Source organism: Sciurus vulgaris (genome assembly GCF_902686455.1).
Source record: "Sciurus vulgaris genome assembly, chromosome: 19".
Taxonomy (NCBI): Eukaryota; Metazoa; Chordata; class Mammalia; order Rodentia; family Sciuridae; genus Sciurus; species Sciurus vulgaris.
The window spans coordinates 13437640-13459096 of NC_136480.1; the positions used below are offsets into that span (position 1 = coordinate 13437640).

Here is a 21457-nt window from a genome sequence, read left to right on the forward strand (position 1 = left end):
TACAAATAAGACAGTAAGAACACTGGAGTCCTGTCTCATTATTAAGAGCAAATCTTCAGGGGGTGTTTATAACACTATTCACTAAACCATCTCTTTCAGGCAGGTTTGCTTCATAGTTACAAATGCACCAGGCTCTGGGAATAGAGAAAAAGGCAAGTTATATAATTGTTTCTAAATTTTAAGTGAGCTACTATGAACTCACTAATGCTCAGCAAACAAACAAATCTAGACTGGCAGAGAAGGGAAGTTCAGCCAAAGTGTGACAGCCAGTTTCATCATGGATGCTCTGTGGTCTGGCCGTTCTCCCTTTGGTTACTCAAAAGGCTGACTCAATTCCCAGAGGAGCTCTGGCTTGGCAAATGAGATGCCACAAAGATACAATCTCATTCTACATCCTGCAGCTAACTTGCTGGTTTGTGCCATCTTTATTTGAAAGATTCATGTAAGAACATTCACTAAGCTCCTGTGATATACATGTAAGGACCTTTAGAGAAAGACATCCAGGTCAGAAATGAAGACAAATTTCCCATACAGGGGTTGGGATTGTGGCTCAGTGGGAAAGCACTTGCCTAGCATATGAGGCACTGGATTTGATTCTTAGAATCGCATATAAATAAATGAATAAAAATAAAGGTCCATCAACAACTAAAAAAATATATATCAAAAAATAATTTAAAAATTTCCCATACAACTTGGTAGCAGGGGATATAAGTCATAGGTATAAAAGAACTTGTGAATACTGAACATGGGAACATAAGTTCCTTAAGGGGATAGATTAAGTCACCATGTCACTGTGTGCCCAGCACAAAATAGGTGCTCAATAAATGCTAAATGAATTAAAACCTATTTACATTCTATTTAGGACCAAATTCTCCCAAGGATACCACTTACCTCTCCTATCTCAGCCCCATTCCTTCAATCAAAAAGTTTTAATTCAGGAAAATCATCAGTTGTCAACCATAAAAAGACAAACCAGTCTACCTACCCGAGGATAGGGGATCCCTGTCTTGGTGTTTTCAAAGGCAGGAAGGAGCCGCACAGCCAAGTCATGGGCCATGTGTAACAATTCATTATCATAACCCTTAATTGCCATGTCACCAAAGGGCTGCTTGGAGTCAGTTATTATTCTGTGGGCAGAAAGGAGGCTTCCCAGAACCCTAATGGCAAGAAGAACAAGACATAAAATACAACAACATTTCTTATAAGTGCAGACAATCTAATTCAGAATAATAGAAGAGGGCTAAAGCTGTAGCTCCGTGGCAGAGCACTTTCCTAGCACATGTGAGGCACTGGGTTCAATCCTTAGCACAACATAAACATAAACAAATAAAATAAACACATTCTGTCCATCTACAACTACAGGGAAAAAAAAAAAAAGAATGACAGAAGAAATCTCTATTTCCTTATGAACACAGAGCTGACTTGACTTAATGGCCCGTCCCAGCTCTAAAGAGCAAGGTTCACTGCATTACTGACAGGGAGAAGTGGAGTCACTCATCAGATTTGGTCACCTTATCCTTAACACATTAAAAAAAGGTCTGGGCTGGGGCTGTAGCTCAGTGATACAGCACTTGCCTAGCATTAGATTCAATCCTCAGCACCACATAAAAATAAATCAATTAAATAAAGGTATAAAAAAAGTTTAAAAAAAAAAAGGTCTGTACTAAGTGGGTGTGTGCTAACTGTTCTCAAAATACATATTATCTATTAGTACTATTAAATTACTCTTGATTTATCTGGGGGGGGTGGATTTAGCCATATAAGAAACAGAAATTTAGCCATATAAGACAACAAAAACTAAAAACTTGTGTAGTTTGGCCTCTAATGAACTTAAAGAGGAGAAAATGACCTACTGAGACACAGGAGACACAAGCCTAGATCTGTCCAAGTAGACCCCCAAATGTCCCATTCCAGTGGATTGTGACATTTTTCAGAATGATTTTGTAACTTTAATCTTAAGTAAACATTACATCTAGAAACTGAAATGTCACATAGTAATGCAATTTTTAAAAAGTCTGTTAAATAGGAAAATAGTCACAATATTTCAAACTAAAGAAAGCAAGATAGAAAACTGGCTATAGAGTAGGATTCCAATACATTCAACAGAGAGAGGGGATGGTTAGGAAGAAACACATAATAAGGAAATAAACCAAAATGCAAACAGTGGTTTTCGCAGGTGGGGAGGTGAGAAAGTCTCGCTTCCTTTAGAAATACATATGAGTTTTCCTAGGACACAATGAAGGAAGGAAATGAGACCAGACAAGAGGGAATCCAGAAGAGTCTGCATTAGAGGGACATCCATCTTATACAACAATGAAAACATGTTTGTTTTTCCATTCAGTCCAAAATGTGATTACTTTAAAATCAACTGTTCCAATTCTGATAAATACTAAAATGAACATGAGAAACACACACTGCACCCTAATGTCTACATGGACTCTCCACTTGGATCTTGGGGCTAGAAAACTCTCAAAGGAATTTATCTCCTTACACACAGAGAGAGAAGCCTTTAATGAATTTTATTACCTGATCGTGGCCTCAAAGACTTGGACGGTGGAATCTTTGTCAAAAGAAACTGTGTTGATCACTAACTTGACTGCTTTCTGGAACTCGGATGAATTTCCCATTATCTTTAAAAAGAGGAACACAAACCATTATAGCAGCTTGAAATGAAACGGAGGCAGCATCTGGGCCACTTCATCTAAATGTCTGTACTGTATGTGGTTTTGCCACTGTGGGAGTGGAAACACAAAAGGGAGAAAAGCACAGTTATTTTCACAGTATCTTCTGGGACAGATGGCAAGCCCATTTCCTGCAACTCAAAAGTCCTAGCTCCAAATGGCAAAACTGTGAAAACACTTCCTCATGCAATCTCTGGCACGCCTCCTCTTCCCACTCCTCTCTCCCTCAAGCTTCAGTCTGATTCTATTTAAGAAGCAAGATGTAGTTTCTATAGCTTCCGGAATTAGTAAAAATAAATCAGAAAAATTAAAGAAACAAAAATATGACTTTCCCTCTGCTCCTCAAGTAAGTCCACAGCTTGGGTGCTTGGCTCCCAGGAGACTAAACATCTGGAAAACTGACTGAACTTGTTGCTTGCCGTCCAGATGTCTAAACACTTTGAGAACCAGTGGTAATATCTTTTGGAGCACAGCATAAAACAAATGACATTTGAAACAAACAAAACATACAAATAATCAGCTCTATGGCATGGTTTTGTATTTTGTTGTTGTTGTTGTTGCTGTTTTGGGGGTCAGTATTGGAGGGGGTGTTGGGGAAAGAAACGAGGGCTTCACTAATGCTAGGCTAGCACTCAACCACTGAGGTAAACCCCAAGACCCTCCATGATCATTTTACAAAGTGAAGGTATGACTACTGTTTGGGATGTATTGTTATGATGTCAGACCAAACTACTCTCCCCTATATGAAGTGCAAATTGGGCACAAAACTTTATAGATTAGCCTAAATGGAATTATAATTGAACTGAATTCTACTGAAAATTTTATGACAATATTGGGACTATAATGACATCATAAGGACACACACACACATCACGAAACATCAAGAAAAAAATAAATAATTCTGTTAGACAAAACTGCTTTCGAGTATATCTTATTTTCTAGCCCTAGTGGTTTCCTACACATTTTTTTCTCCTCATTGCTATTTGCTGTAATGTCAGAGCAAGTACAGATGTTTCGTTTTTGGCTTTCAGTTCTTTCATTTTAAAAGATTATGCAATTAATGCTGTGAGTTGCATGCAACAGTCCAGGACTGCTTTCCCCACACCCCCCATCCCCCAAGTATTGCCAAAATACATCTGTTACACCCTGTTTAAAATGCTGGCAAAAGAAAAGAAAAACCTCAACCTAAGCAACACCTGAAACTCAGCCTGCAGTGCTAACACATTAAAGGCCGGATATTCTACAATGAAAGCCACAGAAATGGGTCTGTTTCCTTACAGATGTTCCCCAGCAACAATATCTGAGCAGCTGTGGTACTGACATGATCTCAGCCCAAGTGGAGGATGGTGAAGAAAGCCTGCACCTCTGAGTTTCATATTGTAATTTGCCACTTGAGTCAGGCAGCTACCAGGGTATGAAATCATTCACTCGTGACCAAGGAAAGGTGGCCTGGATGAGAGTTAAATAGGCTTCTTTACTGCAAGACTTATCAGAGCCTTTAAAATACTGATGTGCAACATGTGTCTCCACTAATCAGACATAGAATTTCTTTGGCTCATTTGGGAACAAAATTCTTCTTTCGGGGAGTATACCCTTGAAATTTTTGCTAGGAAATACTGAAATTTTTGCTAGTAGGAATTCACTTTTTGAATAAAAATTTGCATTTCTACAGTGTACCAGATACTATCGAGTGTCAGGGAGAATTCTGCAAATGATAGAGATAAGGTATCTGTATGTACCAATCATGGGGATAAAAAATACAGTAGGAGCTGGGTGCGGTGGCATGTGCCTGTAATTCCAGCAGCTTCAGAGGCTGAGGCAGGAGGATCAGGAGCTCAAAGCCAGACTGAGCAACTTAGTGAGGTGCTAAGAAGCTCAATGAGCCACTGTCTCTAAATAAAATACAAGAAAAGGGGCTGGGGATGTGGCTCAGTGGTTAAGCACCCCTGAATTCAACCAGTACCAAAAAAAAAAAAAAAAAAAAAAAAAAATACAGTAGGGATAAAAAAGTTTAGAGAGAAGTGAGCATTCTTAACCTATCTCTGAGTCTAGGACTTTTTTAAAGTAACACTCCTAGGCTGAGTTAGCCTCCAGTGTCTTCAACAATTTGCTGTAATTAGGGCACACTTACTTGTCTGGGCACATTTTCATCAGTGACGATGGATGACTCAGATGGAGCAGCAGTGACTCCAGGAGATACTGGGAAACCAAACTGCTTTGCAACTAGAGCCTCGCAGAAGGAAATCCAGTAGCCCAGACTTCCTATGAGATCAGGGTCTGACCATATTTCCACTATTTATAAAACGAAGATGTAGAGTGGTCTCTACAGTTCTTTCCAAATTCTAGCAATTCTACTACTAGCAAAATACAGAACAGTTGTAATGCATACTAGCTAGCATTACCCAATTCTAACTCCTAACAGAAAGCTTTAAACTTTTCTAAGGAATGGTAAAAGAAACCAGAGTAAATTATTAAATACAGAATTTGGGCTACACTATAATGGGAATTTTCTAATGGTAAAGGATTGATGGATAATGGAGAGAAAGTTATTTTTTGTTTACGGTACCAGGGATTGAAACAAGAGGCACTTAACCACTGAGCCACATTCCCAGCCCTTTTTATATATATTATTTTGAGATAGGTCTTTCTAAGTTGCCTAGGACCTCACTAAATTGCTGAGGCTAGCCTTGAACTTACAGTCCTCCTGCCTCAGCCTCCTAAGCCTCTGGGATTACAGGAGTACGCCACTCCACCTGGCTGAGAGGTTTTAAAACCATTGCTAAGGAGATTTTACAACAATGCTAGGCTGCACTAGTCCCTGGGAGACTGTACTCTAAGACAACAGGTCACGAAGCAGCTGAGGCTCCCGGATGGCCTGACAACATGTTGCAGAGCTGTGGCCTGCCACATGTGTCACATGTATCTGTTCAGGTCTGCGGCTCCAGAGTCAAGGAGGGAACCCAAGGAAGGAGGGGGTGAAACAAGCATCCAGAGGGCAGGCCAGGACTAGAGACACTTTCCACCCAACAAGAGGAGTGAGGACAGACAGGGCCTCATGTGTGGGCTGGAAGCAGGGCACAGACACACCAGGAACCTGCGGACCCTGAGATCTTCTACTCCTGGATTACTGACTCCAGAAACTGTACCTATCCATGGGATTGCCTACAGATTCCTTTAGGAAAGATGGGAGTGAAAGTGGGGGTAAAACTTGTTCTCTATAAAAACCACCACACAGTTCTCCATGGTTTAAGAGGCACGATACTTCCCCTTATGTAACCTTCACCCCTTTGCTATTCCTTAAAGGTCATTAAAATTTTAAAAAACCATCAAAGCTCTTAAGTATCAGGTTTCCTGAAATTCCCAATCCTAAGGGAAACTAGGGGTGATTAACTACAAAACATCTTAATTACCAAAATAAAAAAGAGGCTGAACACTTACTGCAAGTGTATCCAATGCATCAACAAGAGTCAAAGAATAGTTCCCCAGGACATCATTGATGTTCAGATTTGAACTGAAAAGTAAGTGAAATTAAAATTAAACAAAGGTATTTGACAAAAGACCATAAAATTAAACACCTATCAAAAACCTAAATTGCAACCAATTCTTATTTATCTATTCACAACATTAGTTGTGAATAGATCAGCAGGACAAAGATCATCCTATCTCAAGAGCAAGAGTTTCTATAGTGTCTGTAAGTATAGAGTGGAGTCATAGAACTACAGAGACTTGCTTGGACAGTCTTAGGGTAGAGAGAACTCAACAGGAAGTAAGGAAATTGAACAAGAGTCCTCTGCCCTCTCTGAGATAATTTGCTAACCACATAATCTCTTCAATCCTGTCCAACTTCAAAATCCTCTAAATTCACAATCATCAGGAATTAAAAGAGAGACCCCATCGTATGACCTTCTTATAATATTTAATTCAGAAATTACACACTCTAGTCCATTACACACAAAAAGAATAAAATACCTTCAGCTACAGTATCAGTATTACTCATCTGTCCTTTGGTCATGGGAATAAATTGACTTCTTCATAGTATTTTTGCCACTAATGTCTCATCTACAGACTCCCCATTATTTCTGTTAATTCCAAAGAGATGTCTTTTAGCATGAACTAAAGCAGGTATTGGGGCTCTTCTCTGTTCTACTAAAGCAGCATCAGTGTTTCTGCTAAACCTCTCACCTGCAAAATCAATACCAATTTTCCATTCTGAAACAATAAGAAACCAAAACTACAGGATTCAAACCTAAACTACTACTCATAGTACCATCACCTACTATTGTGCCAGGCCCTGGGTTCAACTTCAAACCCTAACATCTCAAAAAAAAAGCTTCTTGCTATAATGCCCAATAAGAAGGTGCACACCTGTAATCCCAACTTCTTGGGATGATTGCAAGTTCAAGGCCAGCCTAGGTAACCTAAAAAGAACCTCTCTCAAAATATAAAAAGGACTAGCAGGGTGTTTCTCAGCAGTGAAGCACTTTCCCAGCATGTGTGCAGAGGCAGGCTGGGTTCCATTCCCAGTACTGGGGGAAATAAAAGAGTTGCCACAGTTGGGGGAAATATATTTGCAATAACCTTGATGGTTCCTTCTCTCCACTCCAGTCAGACAAATCTACTTAAAGATCTGGGGTGATAGGAAGAACAAGGTGGAGCACACCCATAATCCTAGCAACTCAGGAGGCTGAAGTAGGAGGATCACAGGTTTGAGCCCAGCCTCAGAAACTCATAAAGACCTTGTCTCAAAAAAAAAAAAAAAAAAAAAATTAAAAGGGGTGAGGATGTAGCTCAGTGGTAAAGCAACCCTGGGTTCAATCCCAGTACCAAAACAACAACAAAAAGATCTGGCATGTTCACTGGAATACTTTTTAAATTCTTTTCTATCAAATATTTCCTATATACATGCTTTTAAAAGTGTGAGAACATGAAATTCTTGTCATTCCATCTGGCCAGCTTAGACTGTGGACTCGTTCTTTAGACATACTTGCTTAAGTCCAATCTCACCTGACAGCTCTTCAGTGCCTCAAGCCAAGAACTCAACCTTCCAGCAGAAGGCTTCCCAACACCCAGCTGGCTGAACCCCAACTGGGCTCCCCATGAGTGAATGGCCACAGCCTTCACCTTGGCTGGGAACTTCTGAAGGGCACATTGCCTCGAAACAGAAAAGATGGAGAAAACTATGGAGAAAAAAATCTTATTGAACTAACAAAATCAAACACATCTTTTTTTTAAATTCCCACTTATACTGAACCTGTAATAGCTGTTCAGAAATCTACCTGGTGCCAGGTGGGTACAGAGAGAACACGTGAAACAGTCCCTGAAACACAGGGGAGGTAAGACAGAGGGATGTGAAGGTGAATATGCAACAGAACTGATTTCTCAGGTAATGTTAAAATGAGGACCAGCAGCTCAGAGCAAAGGAACCAGAGGAAGAACTGTCTTAATCAGTCAGCTTCAAACAGCTCAGTGGCAATACAGAAAGAAGACTGGGACTGCTCTGAAAGAGAATAGATTTTTAAAGAGAGGAGGAGTCCATCTTAAATTAGGGGTGCCTAGCAATCAGTCAGTTGGAGGCCAAAATTTGGTTTATTCATTTGAGATCTGTTTTTTTGTTTGTTTGTTTTCAAAGGAATATATTTGAGATAGAATGGTCATGTGCTCAGGGCCTGAATTTACAGTGAGCATTCACAGGATTACAAAAATATAGCATCCAATGTACTCAAAGAAACTCTTGAATGTGGATCCTCTAACACAAATTGGGGCTGTGAGAACTTACTCTGCATAGTGATCTCTAGCGGAAGAGAAAAACTGCTCTTTTTAAAGCACTGAGCTTTTATGTACATCGTATTAACTTCCCCATGGGACCCCGCCCTGTCAAGCAAGACAGGCAAGACTAGCCTGGAGTGAGTGTGACTAAAAGGATACACGTTAAGCACCCACATTTTGTTTCTGTGTTATTTACAAAATATCCTAATGGTGAATTCATTCTACTTTTTTGAAAGAATCATGAGAGTACATTTGATTAAAAAAAAAAAAAAATGTGTGCCTGGAAAAAGAAAAATGTGTGCAAGCCAGGCCCAGTAGTGCACACCTGTGGTCCCAGTGGCTCAGGAGGCTTGAGGCAGGAGAAACCCAAGTTCCAGGCCAGCCTTAGCAACTTTTGTAAGACCCTGTTTCAAAATAAAAAATAAAAAGGGCTGGGGATATCGCTCCGTGGTAAGTGTCCTGGGTCCAATCCTGAGTACCACTAAAAGCAGATAAATAAATTATAAATCAACCTGATTTTACGATAGATTTGTGTGGAGGATGTGAATGTGCGTACTGTTTCAGAGCCAGAATGACAAAGCTGGGGTTCAAAACTTCCCTGCAGAGACCAATTCCCAAGAGGAGTTAAAAGTACAGGGAACACAGAAAACATGCCTTTCCATTCTAATGAAGCAGTGTGAAACTCTACTCAGGGCCACATGACCCCAGAGCTTTTTCACCTCCTCAAAAGTTTACCAACCAAAAGGCCAAACACCACCCCCCTCTCAAAACACCTGACTTCAACTCACACACATCATCACTGAATGGCCCAACCAAACACCCATCCAAGACTTAAGTCTGAAATTAAGCCACGTCACACATCATGCCACAGGGACCAGCGTGTCAAATCAACTACCACCTCACCATGCTGAAGAAGGGCTCCCAAGCTCCAGAAGGTTCTGAAGTTTCATTAAGAAAAATATTAGAGGGGAGTGTATTATTATCCTATGTACATGTACAAAAAAAATTTTTTAAATAGTTATCACTCAAAAGAAAGATAAAGAAAAAATTTTCAATATCACATTATTACTTTACTAAGATTACTCTGAAAAGTTCACATTTTTCTTGTTCCCAAATGAAACTGATGTGTACTTACCAAAAATAAATCTTCTATTTAAATGACTAATTTGATATTCTATTACTAAATAGATGAAATTGAGATTTATGATTTTTCAGCATCTAAATCTGCCGAAACACTCAGAAAACCATAAACAAAAATAACTTAATTCACCTTTCCTTCCAAAAATATTTGTAATGTTATTCTGAATACGATAGAAAGAGAGTAGCTATGAAAATATCTGGGCTAAAATATTTACACTAATTTCAGTGAGAGAAAATTAGAATAGAATTTTCTTTTGGCAGAATCTTCTGAGTTTACCAGGTACTTTAATGAATGAGTACAAAATATTTCCTCACTTAAAATGTTATGCTTTGTAGAAAAGAGTTAATTGCAGGTGTCAACAACTTTAAATTTATTAATCATAAATTGCAATTTTGGCAAAGATTGTAGAAAATTTTAATAAAGATAAAAATTAATAAGATCATATTGAAAAATATTCTCTAGAATAAAGTCAATGACATGATAATAGAGGTGGATATGACTGACAGATTAATGACAGTGTTAATAATTATTCTACTGATGTTATTTTCTAATGACATTATCTATTGAGGCACAATCTATCTATTCTTTCTAGAAATATCAATACTTGTACTTGAATTATATTGTAACTTCTAAAAACAAAAATTTAAAATTTTTTTAAAAATATTAAAATGACATCAACTCACTATCTAGACCATCATATTCCCAGTGGAACATACTATCACAATTCCCTGTTAAACAATTTCCCAATTAAACTGTTAAAGTGGTCTGAGAGACTAAGGCACTTTCTGAAAATGCTCCCCTCTTCTTGTCGTACCATGAGCACTGGGGAGAAAATACCATTAGGATCCAAAATATGAACACACACTTTAACTGCACATAAAAAAGGTGTAGGCATATGGGCAGCAACTGGCAGAAAAGATAAATTAAAAATAACTCTCTGGGGGGATTTTAGGCTTAATTTTTTTCCCCAAAATGTAATGAAACTCTTCTCTCAAAAAGAAAGAAAAAAAAAGTTGAGCTTGAAAGAAAATACATTTATAATAATTAAGTCCCCTCTAGTTGAGCAAGACAAATACCTCATTAATTTCTACAAGTATTTATTTATACCAGTATATTTTTAAATTGTTTTTTTTTTAGTTGTCAATGGATCTCTTGTTCAATTTTATTTATTTATATGTGGTGCTGAGTATCGAACCCAGGGCCTCACACATGCCAGGTAAGCCTCTACCACGGAGCCGCAACTCCACAGAGCCCAGTATATTTTTAAATTTTTATGGTTTCTTTTCTTTTTTTCTCAAATAAATTGAGATAGTAAATACATTGATATGTAAAAAGACTGATATGATTAAGTGAGAAAAATCACTCATCAGTTTCCTACAGTTTTTGAAAGGCCCAATGCCTAGGATGTGCCTTCGATGTCGCACTAAAAATCATGCTCTCAATCTGCAAATTCAGACGTGGATGTGTAGATAACCAAATCATTTTTAAAACTCTTCAATGTATGGGCTTCCTTCTTAGAACTTAAAAATTGGACTCCATTGCTTTCCAAGGAAAATACAGGCCCCACATGTCCCAAGGCACTCATGTGTGGTGTCAAGGCATTGGGCAGTTCAGCTCCTCAGCTCCTACCTAAGGCCAGGGAAACAGGAAGACAGTCACCTATCCTGCCTAACAGGGTCCCCAGGAACTGCAGGCCTCTCTCCCCTCCAGGGAGGAGGAGCTGGGTGTGCTGTCCTCTTGGACTCCGAGGTCTGTAACACTGAGTCCAAGAGCTCCGCCCACGCAAACAAGGCTAGTGGATGGTGAGGGCTGGGCGACCTTCCCTGAAGGCCCTGCCACCAGACTGGCATTTGTGGGGCAGTAAGGGCAGTGGCGTTGACAGCCAATTCAGGGTCCAAGAAATCACACTTGAGTGTACAGACCCCTATCTGGACCAGAAGTTTCTCTCCTCCCACCTAACTCTCAGCCTAAGAAGCCTCCTGGAGGGGGAAATGTTGGGACTCCACTGCCTGCAGCTCACTGGGTGGTACTGAGGAAGCCCTTTCCAGGAATCGACTCTCCATTTTTATATAAAAAAGACCTAAGTCTGGCCATCTACTTCGAAGGGGCGTGGGTCTTCTGAAGCTGCGTTTACAAGGGCAGCATACAGACTTCATTTAGATAACGTCTCCATCTGAGAAGGGGGATCCAAAGTCCCCCAAAACCAGCTTCTGGCGCTGCCACTGCCCCTTCCGGTCTGGGGCCCTCAGTATCCCCATCTGTGAACCTACTGGATCGCTGTCCCTAAGTTCGGAGAGTCCCGCAGAACCAAGAAAGACAAGTGCCACCAGCCCGCCCACGCACCCTCAAGCCCAGGGGCCTCGAAGGGCCCCCCACCCCAGGACCCTAAAGGCCGTGGCAGCCCTGGGGGGGCCCGCGGCGCGGATGGCTGCCCCCAGCCGCGAGGACGAAGGAAGCCCGCGGGGCGCGCGGCCCCGGGCGTCCGGCAGGCGCGGGCTACTCACGGGTCCCCGCGGTCGGGCCCCCGGCCGCGGCAGTGGATGGGGTTGAGCTCGTCCTGAGGAAAGGCGTGCGCCATGTAGTTGTCGTAGCCGAAGACGAACATGCCCCGCGCCAGGTCGCGCATCTGGGCGCGCAGCTGCGGCGGGAAGGCGCCGCTGTAGCGCTTCTCGTACTCGTCCGGGCCGCAGCCCCGGCCGCCCAGCACGTAGCCCCAGTGAGCCCGGTCGCACACGCCCCGCGCGGGCCGCCGCGGAGCCCCGGGCCGGCCGGCCGCCACCCCGACCGCAGGCGGCTGCAGCCACGACGGCCCCGGCGGACCCCCGGGGACCCCGGGCCGGCCCACAGACCCCGAGGCGGGTGACAAGAGGCCGTCGGGGCCCCTCAAGCGCTGGAAGCCGAAGCTGAGCGGAAAGCGCTGGTAGAAGCCCATGCTGGGCCCCAGCCCGAAGACAAGCCACAACACTCCATGGAGGCCGAGCCGGAGGAGCACCAGCCCCAGGACGAGCGCTCGCCATTGCATGGTCGCGCGGCCGCCGCGGGCATTATTTTAAAGCGCGGGGACCTCCCCAGCCGGCCACCGCACCCTGCGTCCGCCCTGTAGTCCCGCTCACTTCCCCTTTAAAGAACTCCGCCGTGACGCACCAGGAACTGACCCATTGTCCCCCACCCCCAGTTTCTCTGGCTCTGCCGACCAGGCCTCGCGTTCGCCCGCCCGGTAGCCCGGGATTGGCCCGGCCCGGGCCCGGCCTCGCGGGGCGCGGCCCGGGACTCCTTCCTGCGCCATAGGCCGCCAGGTCGTCCGCAGCCGCGAGGCCCCGCCCCGTGCTCAGGCCCCGCCCCAGCCCCGGCCCCGCCCCATCTTCGAGCCCCGCCCCCTGGGCGGTCCGCAGTCCGGCTGGCTGGCGTGGCGAGCAGGGGTCGCTCGGGCTCTGGGCGAGGGAACTTCTAGCCAATGGGAGCACGGCACGGGAGCGCACGTAGGATGCCGGACTGAGACTTAACCCGTGTGACCCGTCGGTCTTGGGTAGAGGTCAACTGCGTAGACGGTACGTTTGTCCAAGCTGGAACTGTAGAAAACCACTCCAGGTCTGGGTTACAAGTGGTGACAGCTGAGGCAGAAGGAAAAGAGGAAGGAATGGAAGATTTCGGAGTTTTCTTTTTTTGGGTTTTCCCCCTCTTTTGCAATCCAGAGGATTGAATCCAGGGGTTCTCTATCACAGAGCTACCTCCCCAGCCTTTTGTAATTTCTCTTTTTCCTGAGAGAGGGTCTCGCTAAATAGCCCAGGCTAGCCTGGAACTTGGAATTCTCCTGCCTCAGCCTCTGAAGGAACTGAGATTACTGATATCCGGTTACATTTCTGTATTGAAGGAACTACTTCCTCATATCAAAGACAGAACTTGTAACTTGAGTGTCTGTTGAGGGTGGGGTGGAATGCTACTCTTTGGCTCAACCTGCTGAAAACGCATCTCAAATTCAACTCTTCAGTGGAGCACCCTAACTTGTAATAATCTCTGGTGGTGCTTCTAAAACATATACCCTGGCCCCATCCTAGGCCTGTTCCAATGGAGAGACCCAGAAATGTGTTTAAAGTGTTTTTTGGGATTGGGCATGTGGTAGACTGCTTGCCTAGCACCGCAAAAAGTGTTCTTTAGCAATTCTTAGGGACTGACAATTTCAGGAAATAATGAGTTGTTATATTGCCCTTGTCTCAGAAATAGAGTCTTTTTGAAAAAGGGAGGGATATGGGACCACCACCAAATTATTGTTACCAGACCTATTTAAATGTCCTCTCCTGCCCTTAAACTCCCACCATATATGTCTTGGGCAGGGCGGAAATTACTTAACCTTTGAAGGATGGGATTGATTCCAGGTTAAATCACTATACCCCTCTCTCTACTTCCTAGTTAAGTTAAGGTTGCAGCTGGAGTCCTATGTAACTCAGCTATATTCAGGAGGTTGAGGTAGGAGGATTTCCAGTTCAGGCTAGCCTAGACAACAGAGACCTTGTCTCAAAATAAAAACAAAAAGGGGCCAAGGATGTGGCTCAGTGAGAGTGCTTACCTAGCATGTGCAACGACCTAGGTTCAATCCCCAGTACTGCAAAAAGAAAGAAAAAGGAAGAGGGAAGGAGAACAAAAAAAAAAGACTGCAAATTTCAGCTCTTAACATATATGATATTCATGCAAAGTGTCAACATTTTAGGAGTTTTAAATGCCTATCTTTTTAACCTTTTACTTTTATTTTTATGTGGTGCTGAGGAGCAAACCCAGCGCCTCATGCTGCTAGGCAAGCGCTCTACCGCTGAGCTACAACCCCAGCCCAATGCCTATTTTTAATCTAAGTTTCAAACTATGTGCCTTTTAAACCAGAGATCCTAAAATTTGGGAGGCAAGACTTAACTGGACCTCCAAATCACAGATTGGCCAAGTGACCGAGGGAGTGATTAAGAGGATGACACTCGCCACATTTTCAAAGTCAGGGGACTTCCCGCAGTACAGGAGTTATGATGGGGATTTAAGAAGAAACATTTGATTACAACACACGGTGACTGGCACTTATTAAGGTCCATTTTGTTGACTGAATCTTTTTCCTCTTCCAAACTGTGAGACAGGTAGGCCCAAGCGGTACAGAGAATACAAAAAAAAAAAAAAAAACTCAAGCCAGGGTCTTTTGGCTGCAGATTCTGCATGATACCCCCTATGAAGAACACCTAGGGACCTGCTGAAAGCCCAACTCCAGGCCTCAATCCAGAACTTTCAAGTTCTACCTCCCTAAAACTTGCAAAGTTGTACATTATGTTTCCCCTCTAAGCTACTTTCTTGCAAATCTTAACTTAAATCTGTCTTGTACCACAGTCAACCGTAGGCCACATTGGTGACAGCTCCTGTCCTCACATTGAAGAAAACCTGTAATAAAAATAAATCTCAAAAATAACCACAGAAAACTATCCAATTTCTGAAAGATATTTCTCATGGTAAAACTGACTACAGCTGCCAGTAGTATAGGTCTCATGGTGTTTTGAAAACCATGTGTCCTCATTTAATTGTCAGGGAAAACACCGTAAGGTCTATTCCATAAGCCAAAACAAAAGAAATCAGGTTAGCAAGCCCAATTCTCAGAGCTTGTTGGCTAGAAGCAGAAAAAGAGCTACTGCCCAGGTCTCCCACACTTCAGCCCAGGACAGTTAACATTACAAACAGCTGACCTTCAGGCAAAGAGAGACACTTCCTAGGCCACCCCATGGATAAATGACATTACCGCCCTAAAAGGCACAGGCTCAATTTAGGGGCTAGGTGAAGAAAATATTTCCTTTTTAAATTAAATTGAAATGAACTGATTGTCTTGTGACAAGCCCTTGAGACTAGGATGTGCCTCAAAGTAAATGTAGCTAGTAAAATTGAGAAAATACCCATATCTAATCAGAAAACTCCATCCTTAAAAAAATCAACTCTCTGCACTTACCTGTAATTCCAGGAATTTGGGGGTCTGAGGTAGGAGGATCATGAGTTCAAGGTCAACCTGGGCAACTTACTGAGACTTTGTCTCAAAATTAAAACATAAAAAAAGCTGGGGATATGGCTCAGTGGTAGAGTGAGTGCCCCTGAATTTGATCCCCACTACCAAAACAAAAATCAACTCTAGGAAATAACATTTGATTCATGATAGAGTTCTCTGTATGTATTCTCAAGAAGGAAGTACTTTTGTTATGAAAATGTGGGGGAACACCAAAAAGATGACAGCTAAGAACCCAGACTCAGAAGTCTGCCAAGGGATTGCCAGGTGTTCAAGTCATAGTTCTGCCCTCTGAGTGACCTTGACAAGTTTCTTTTCTGGACCTGTTGTCTCATCTGGAAGATGGGGAAGTGAGGAAAATAGCACTTACCATGCTGCAAGATTCAGTTATTACATTGTAAAGCATACCTACGATATTGCTACACATATGTTGGGCCCTATTATTAATACTCTGTGAGTCTTTTGTGACCAGCAACTAGTACAAAAATATCTGGTACAAGCCAGGTACAGTGGCACATACTTGTAATACCAGGTTTACATGGGAAGGTGGCCAGTTCAAGGCCAGTCCAGGTAACATGGTGAAACCATCATTAAAAAAAAAACAAGAGCTGGGCACTGGGGTGCACACCTGTAACCCCAGCAGCTCAGGAGGCTGAGGCAGGAGTAGTTCAAAGCCAGCCTCAGCAAAAGTGAGGTTCTAAGCAACTTAGTGAGACCCTGTCTCTAAATAAAACACAAAATAGGGCTGGGGATGTGACTCAGGTGGTCAAGTGCCCCTGAGTCTAATCCCTGGTACATACATACCAGAGGTCTGTTGGGTGAATTGAAAAACTAAGCCCTTCCTATATGCAAAGTACTATTTTAGCACTTCAGAGAAAACATATCTAAGGAAACCAAACAGCACAAGGGCTACAGTTCACCAAAGAAAAGCCAAAAAAGCCTTGGATCCTCAAGCTAATTCGATTTCTAGTAAGTCAGCCTGTGGCAGCTTCTACCTAGGACTATCCTAAATCGCTGTGATTTGGGTTTACATCCCACAAGGTGATCCAACTTGTTATGGCTTAGATACAAGACGTCTCCCAAAAGCTCATGCGTGAGACATTGCAAGAAAGTTAAGAGGTGAAAAGATTAGGTTATGAGCATCTTAACCTAATCTGTGCAATAATTCACTTGAATGGATTAACTGGGTGGTATAACTGTAGCAAGTAGGGCATAACTCAAGGTCATCGGGAGCATCTCTTTGGGTTATAGATTCTGTCCTTGTTGAGGGGAGCGCCCTCTCTGCTTCCCGGTGGCCATGTCCTCAGTCACTTTCTTTTGCTACATGTTTTGGTCATGTTCTGCCTAACCTCTTGTCCATAGGTATGGAGTCAACTCTGTGTACTGAGACCTCTCAAAATCTGAAGTCCAAATAAACATTTCCCCTCTAAAACTGTTCTTGTCAGGTAGTCTGGTCACAGCAGGGAAAAGCGGACTGAAGATACCATTATAAATAGGCTGACATTCTATTTCTTGGAATCAGCCTTGAGTCCGAGTGTATAAATTAATGCACTGGGTTCCTAAAACTGCATAGCCAAAAAAGAACTCTATGATGACCTCAAATAATAGTCCCAGAGCTTCCTCTATTAAATACAAGGTTAAAATATGAAAAGGAGGAATGTTTCTACTCTTAAGAAGATATCATTGACTTCTTATCCAAAACAATGTGAAAACAATCAGATGATATGATGAAGACTTTAAACTGATTGTTTCATCCTGAAGCAATATATAATTGCTGTATAAAGGAATAAGCAAGCAAAAAAAAAAAGGGGGGGGGGGATTATAATTTAGTAGATCCTCAACGGAATAAAGTTAACTTTATTTTCCAAGTACTATTAGCAAGACAGGGGACAGACTGGCAGAAATAAAAACTGGTACATCCTCTCTGAAGGGCAATTCCTAGCATAAGAATAAACACATTTACCAGTTGACCCAGATATTTCAGAGTTGCTACACATGTACAAAATGATTCACTACACTAGTTTTTAAAAAAGCCAAAATGTTATGAACAACCCAAATATTGATCAGCAAGGGACCAGTTAGGTAAGCTGTGGAGTCCTCACACAATGAAAACCACACAATTAAAATGGCGACCACGATGATGCCAAAAAAAAAAAAAGAATAAGGAACTTTGTATGTATTGAATGATAGCCAAGACATACTAAAAGGAAAAAAAAAAAAAAAAAAAAAAAAAGCCATGTCCAAATCAGTACACTATCTTCTATGTAAGGTAAGTGTATGAAAAATTTATTTTTAAAAGGATATATACTTCTATTTGCTTTTTGTGTTTTGTCTAAAGGAACTCTTAGAAAAGTAAATAAGAAACTGATATAAGCATTACCTGTAAAAGCCAGGCAGGTGGAGGAGTGGTTAGTTAGGGCATGGGTAGGATCAATCTTTTGGTCTGTTTTTAAATTCAGAATCGTGCATTACCTATTACAAGTTAACATATTCAAAAAATAAATAGAACTTAGAAAAAAATAGCGGTGAGCTTCCTTTCCACCTGTTCCGACTAACCCACTTGAACAGATACAGCAGCTATGCATTGAGAAATAACACTCCCCAGTTGTGGCCCCACGTCCGGGTCTTAGATTACTGATCCTTCCACAGGAGAAATTAAATAAATTCTTATCACCTCTGTAAATGGTGCTTTCATAAATGAGCTAACAGTCTGACAAACAGCAATGAATTTTTCCCCACAAAATAATACATAACGAATTTTTTTAAGTTATCAGATTAACCCATTAAGTAACAGTAGAAATGATAGATTCTCACCAGTAAGGGCACTGGCACACATATTATCCCAGCTGCTCAGAAGGCTGAAGCAAGGTGATTTCAAGTTTGAATTCTGGGTAAGTTACAGATACCCTGCTTTAAAGTTAAAAAAAAAAAAAAGGGCTGGGGATGTAACTCAAGACATAGAACATCTGGCCTACCATATGCCAAGTCCAGGGTTCAAGCCCCAATACCAAAGAAATGTCAAATTCTCTTAAAACAAAATAGCACTTTCCCTGGTATGGACGGTACAACACTGAGAAAAAGCTAAAGAAAAAGCTGGGTGGAAGCCAGGTGTGGTGGCACACAACTGTAATCCCAGACACCCCAGAGGCTGGGGCAAGAGGATCCAAAGTTCAAGGCCAGCCTTAGCAACTTTAGTGAGACCCTGTCTCAAAAAATAAAAAGGGCTGGGAAGGTGGGGGATGTGGCTCAGTGCTTAAGTACCCCTAGGTTCAATCCCTGGTACCAAAAAAAAAAAAAAAATGGTGAAGGAGATATTCTAGATAACAACTAGTTAAAATTCTGTCCATGTTCACAGGGGAACACAGTGGTTTTGTTGGTTCCCTTCCCCTTTTTTACTTTGAAAGCAAGAATGTTCTAACTGTTCCAGTTTTCTTCAAAGCTCTAAGTAAATTCTAGCAGAACCTAGCAACAGAGCAGTCAAAAAGTAGTAAGCATTAGCTCCAAACCATTTACCCCCAAATTGGTGGTATTTTTCCAGTGTATAACAGTTAATGTATAACAGTTAACATTTTTCTGTGGGCTCAGGAAAAAAATTTTAAAATATGTAAATGCCTTTCAAAACATAAGCCTGCAAGTTTACAGCATTTCCTTCAAATGAAATCTAAATTGTTGTTATTCCATACAATGTCTGTGATGCCCAGCTCCTATGTTAAATTGAAAGTTTGTTTTTTTTTTTTTAAGGGTTTTGTATTTTTGGATTATTTTCAAGAAGGAACATGAAATAACACATTCAGCAGGACAAATGGGCATTTTCTCTCCCTTCTCTGCTTTGTTTAACCACCATGCAGATCTCTAGGCTGTTTCAATCATAGACTGTCAGGGGGAGAAACTGTTATAGAAATCCTCTCATTTTACAGATCTGAAAGCTAAGGTGCCACCAGGGTTTCAGCATCTCACTGTCACACCATCGGTTAATGGCAAAGAAAAGAACCCATTCCACCAAGTGCCAACCCAGCACTCCACAGGACCACTCTACATTAGCATTTTAAATGACTCTAACACAGCCCTTCTTTTTATGAATGCAAGACCTGCAATCCCCAGTGAAAGGAGGCTAAGGTATCTTTCCCCACTCCTGATCCCCGCTGGGAAATCTGCACATCTAAATGCCAGTTGTCTTGGGATTTTAAAACGGAATTATCTGAGAGGGCCTGTTAATGAAATGGAATAATGAATGACTACTGCAGTTGCTTAAATTAAGAAACTATCCATTGCAGTCCATATAGTATGCCAGGGACCTGCATCTGTTTCCCTAAGAACGTCCAAGAGGTAATAATGACAAAAGTACCCATTGTTATTAATAGCTAAATTCTAAGCAGAAATTGTGAGGAAGATATTTACCAACCAACAGGAAACACCTGCAGTGGGCTGCAAACTTGTAAAACAGCAAACATACAGGAAATAAGGTCACTGTCTGAGAGTCTTCCTTTTCAAGTCTCTTTACTATCAAATGCATTGTGAAGGCATGACCTTAAAAGTTGGTAATAAAACGGAAATGTTTTAAACACCACACGAGAGATTCCCCATACTGGCACATCTCCAGAGTAAAGCATTTGCCCAGATGGATGTTAAAGTATGGGGTCTGCTAAGCTGCATTTAAGTTTCCAATTCAGCTCTCAAAGAGCCATACCCTAGAGAGGTTGGAATTACCAAATCCACCAATTCCAGAAAAAAAAAAAGGGTACGGGTAAGGTAACCATAGTCCAAAACACCCAATGTACTTGACAGAATCCAAGGAACTAACTTCAGATATTTTTAGGTCTGTTTTTGAAAGCAATTACAACTTAGAATGATGCTAAATACCGATCTTAGATAAGCCCCTCCCCACTCTGTTTGACTAAAGGGATCTACCAATTCAGACTCCTAGGGATGGAAATGCTAAATCACACGTCCAGTTAGCCCACAAGGGTTGGTTTTACAAAAGCAAGCATAAAAACAGAGAAAACCATAGGAACTTAGTATAAAACTAAGATAGGAATTTGGGAATAAAGGGAGAAGTACCGAGTATCAAAGGAAGTACCCATAAACCACTGAAATGCAGAGAACACCTGCAACTCCTTGAGCAGCAAGCCCTTGGCCCATGCTCTTGTAACTGAGGGCAATGCGCAACTGCAGGGAAACTGGTGTGAAACTGCGCAGCTCCACTCTGGCTCTAAGTCTGGCCCAAGCCTAGCAAGCATCCCTCTGCAGACATCACCCTGCGCCAACAGGTTGCTGGCTTTCCCTCAGGAGATGGCCCGTCTACGTTCTGCATATTCCTTGCTTTACCCCAGGCATTTCTTGAGATTGCCACCATTATCCCTTGAATATGTATCTTCTTTCCTAAATAAACCTAAGTCTTTGGCTGGAGCTGAAATTCTTTTCCTCAACGTAGGCCAAGAAGTGTGCTGGCCCTGAGTTAGGTTCCCTCTTCCGAGAACTCCCTGGACCCCTGGGGACATCTCTTGTGACAAAACCATTTCTCATGTAACTGTCATGAGAGCAGTATTGATTTATTTTGTTTTATAGTGTAGACAATAATATATTGGCACAGGGGACAAATGCTTTACCCTGAAAAGGTGCCTTTGTGGGAAAATTGGGTTTGGTATTTAAAATATTTTCAATCTCAACAGAATTTGGTAAATAGGCATGTCTTCACATTTTAGTTTACAAGTATTTTAGTTTGATTTTTAAAACTGTTAGAAAATGCTTTTCTAGCTTCTGCCATTTAAAAGTCCTAAATCTTTTCTATCGTGACAGTTTGCAAGATATAGCAAACCTCCCCCCAACAGAAAGGAATCACAAAAACCAACTCTG

At 41.9% G+C, this 21457-nt stretch overlaps 1 protein-coding gene across 2 annotated transcripts in view; it reads right to left on the minus strand.

Annotated features, from left to right (window-relative positions):
• EDEM1 (ER degradation enhancing alpha-mannosidase like protein 1) overlaps nt 1-12858 on the minus strand; it is a 29877-nt gene extending 17019 nt beyond the window's left edge. The window contains exons 1-4 of one of the 2 annotated variants that reach the window (XM_079122197.1): nt 12093-12858; nt 6120-6192; nt 2527-2630; nt 986-1157 (exon numbers count right to left, since the gene is read on the minus strand). In XM_079122197.1, the coding sequence (XP_078978323.1) occupies nt 986-1157; nt 2527-2630; nt 6120-6192; nt 12093-12610 (867 nt within the window). In that variant the 5' untranslated portion in view covers nt 12611-12858. The remainder of the gene's footprint in view (nt 1-985; nt 1158-2526; nt 2631-6119; nt 6193-12092) is intronic. The other variant, XM_079122198.1, reaches the window with a different exon arrangement.
• Between the last annotated feature and the right edge of the window lie 8599 nt (nt 12859-21457).